Below are 1,028 nucleotides of genomic sequence, written 5' to 3'. Positions count from 1 at the left end.
CGTCACGTGATGCTCCCCGCTCCTCACGCTCGCCTCTCCCGCCATTTTGTAAACAACGTGCGCTGTGGTGAAGTTTTGTGCTTCTCCTGCCTGTGGCCGCTGATCGCGCCGAGCCGTCGAAGTACGGACGTGGGGAGCACGGCACGTTCGATGGTCCGTTTGTCCGAGACGTAAGGACGGGGTTTCGGTGCCGTTCCGGTTCCGCACTCGACGAGGTGAGGGGTGAAGAGCGATCAGGGATCTCGTTTGGGGATGCGCATCACCCATTGAAGGCACTCGACCCTCGGAGGCGGCGGGAAGAGGTCCCCTGAGACCCGGGATCCTCCGTTTGAATTAGCAGCGATGGACGCGGACGTGTTGCTGGTCGCAGCGAGTTTCCTCGACTGTCAGGGGCAGCAAAGTGGGCCCGGTTAGTAGGGAGGGGGTTTGGGTGTGGTGAGCTGGGGACGGTGTGACGTCATCACCGTGAAGGGGGAGGTCCGTGCACGTGCTGTGGTCACCCCGCCCTCTTCACACGTCATTGTTACCTCCACCACGGACGTTGCTCGGTGGTTGTTTTCACCCCTCTCTGTGTTTGTGTGTGAACTCGATATCTCAAGAAGTTGTGCACGGATTCGGACGGTGTGTGGAGAACAGGTTCGCTGTGTGATCAGGACAAATTGGTTAGATTTTGGTGAAGATCCGGATCCGATTCGAAGAATTATTTAATTTTATAAAGTGATTCTTCACCACATTGAGAGATGGCGGCAAAAATGATCAAAACATCATGATATCTGAGGAAGTGGTGGACGAGTTGGTTCAATGACAAGAACAAGCCGATTCGATTCTGGTTCAGGTCCGAATCCAGATCCGGCCTATCAGTGAATACAAAATGTGAACTGTTCACCCTGGTAGAGGTGTGTGCCCTCCCGAGTGGTGTTCCGTTTCACCAAGTGTTACTCCATGAGTGATTTCACATTTGCTTGTTTGTTTGTCTGCACAGAACTTCGTGTTATCCTCCGCAAACACTTGTCGGATTGAGACGAAAT

General features: G+C 53.8%; 1 protein-coding gene across 6 annotated transcripts in view; it reads left to right on the top strand.

Annotated features, from left to right (window-relative positions):
* The window catches only part of LOC147008403 (uncharacterized), a 60,407-nt gene that overhangs the window by 11,344 nt on the left and 48,035 nt on the right, over window positions 1-1,028 (top strand). Inside the window, exon 1 of one of the 6 annotated variants that reach the window (XM_085864768.1) lies at window positions 274-400. The exons of 4 other annotated variants lie outside the window; for them this stretch is intronic. In XM_085864768.1, coding sequence (XP_085720894.1) covers window positions 343-400 — 58 coding nt within the window. In that variant the 5' untranslated portion in view covers window positions 274-342. Of the gene's footprint in view, window positions 1-273; window positions 410-1,028 lie in introns of those variants that run through there. One more of the 6 variants, XM_085864767.1, reaches the window with a different exon arrangement.

This window comes from Eptatretus burgeri, chromosome 19, assembly GCF_056783735.1.
Source record: "Eptatretus burgeri isolate ZD-2024b chromosome 19, Ebu_testis_v1, whole genome shotgun sequence".
NCBI lineage: Eukaryota > Metazoa > Chordata > Myxini > Myxiniformes > Myxinidae > Eptatretus > Eptatretus burgeri.
The sequence above is the reverse complement of the archived record's forward strand: the minus strand, read 5'-3'. Positions and strand labels throughout refer to the sequence as shown.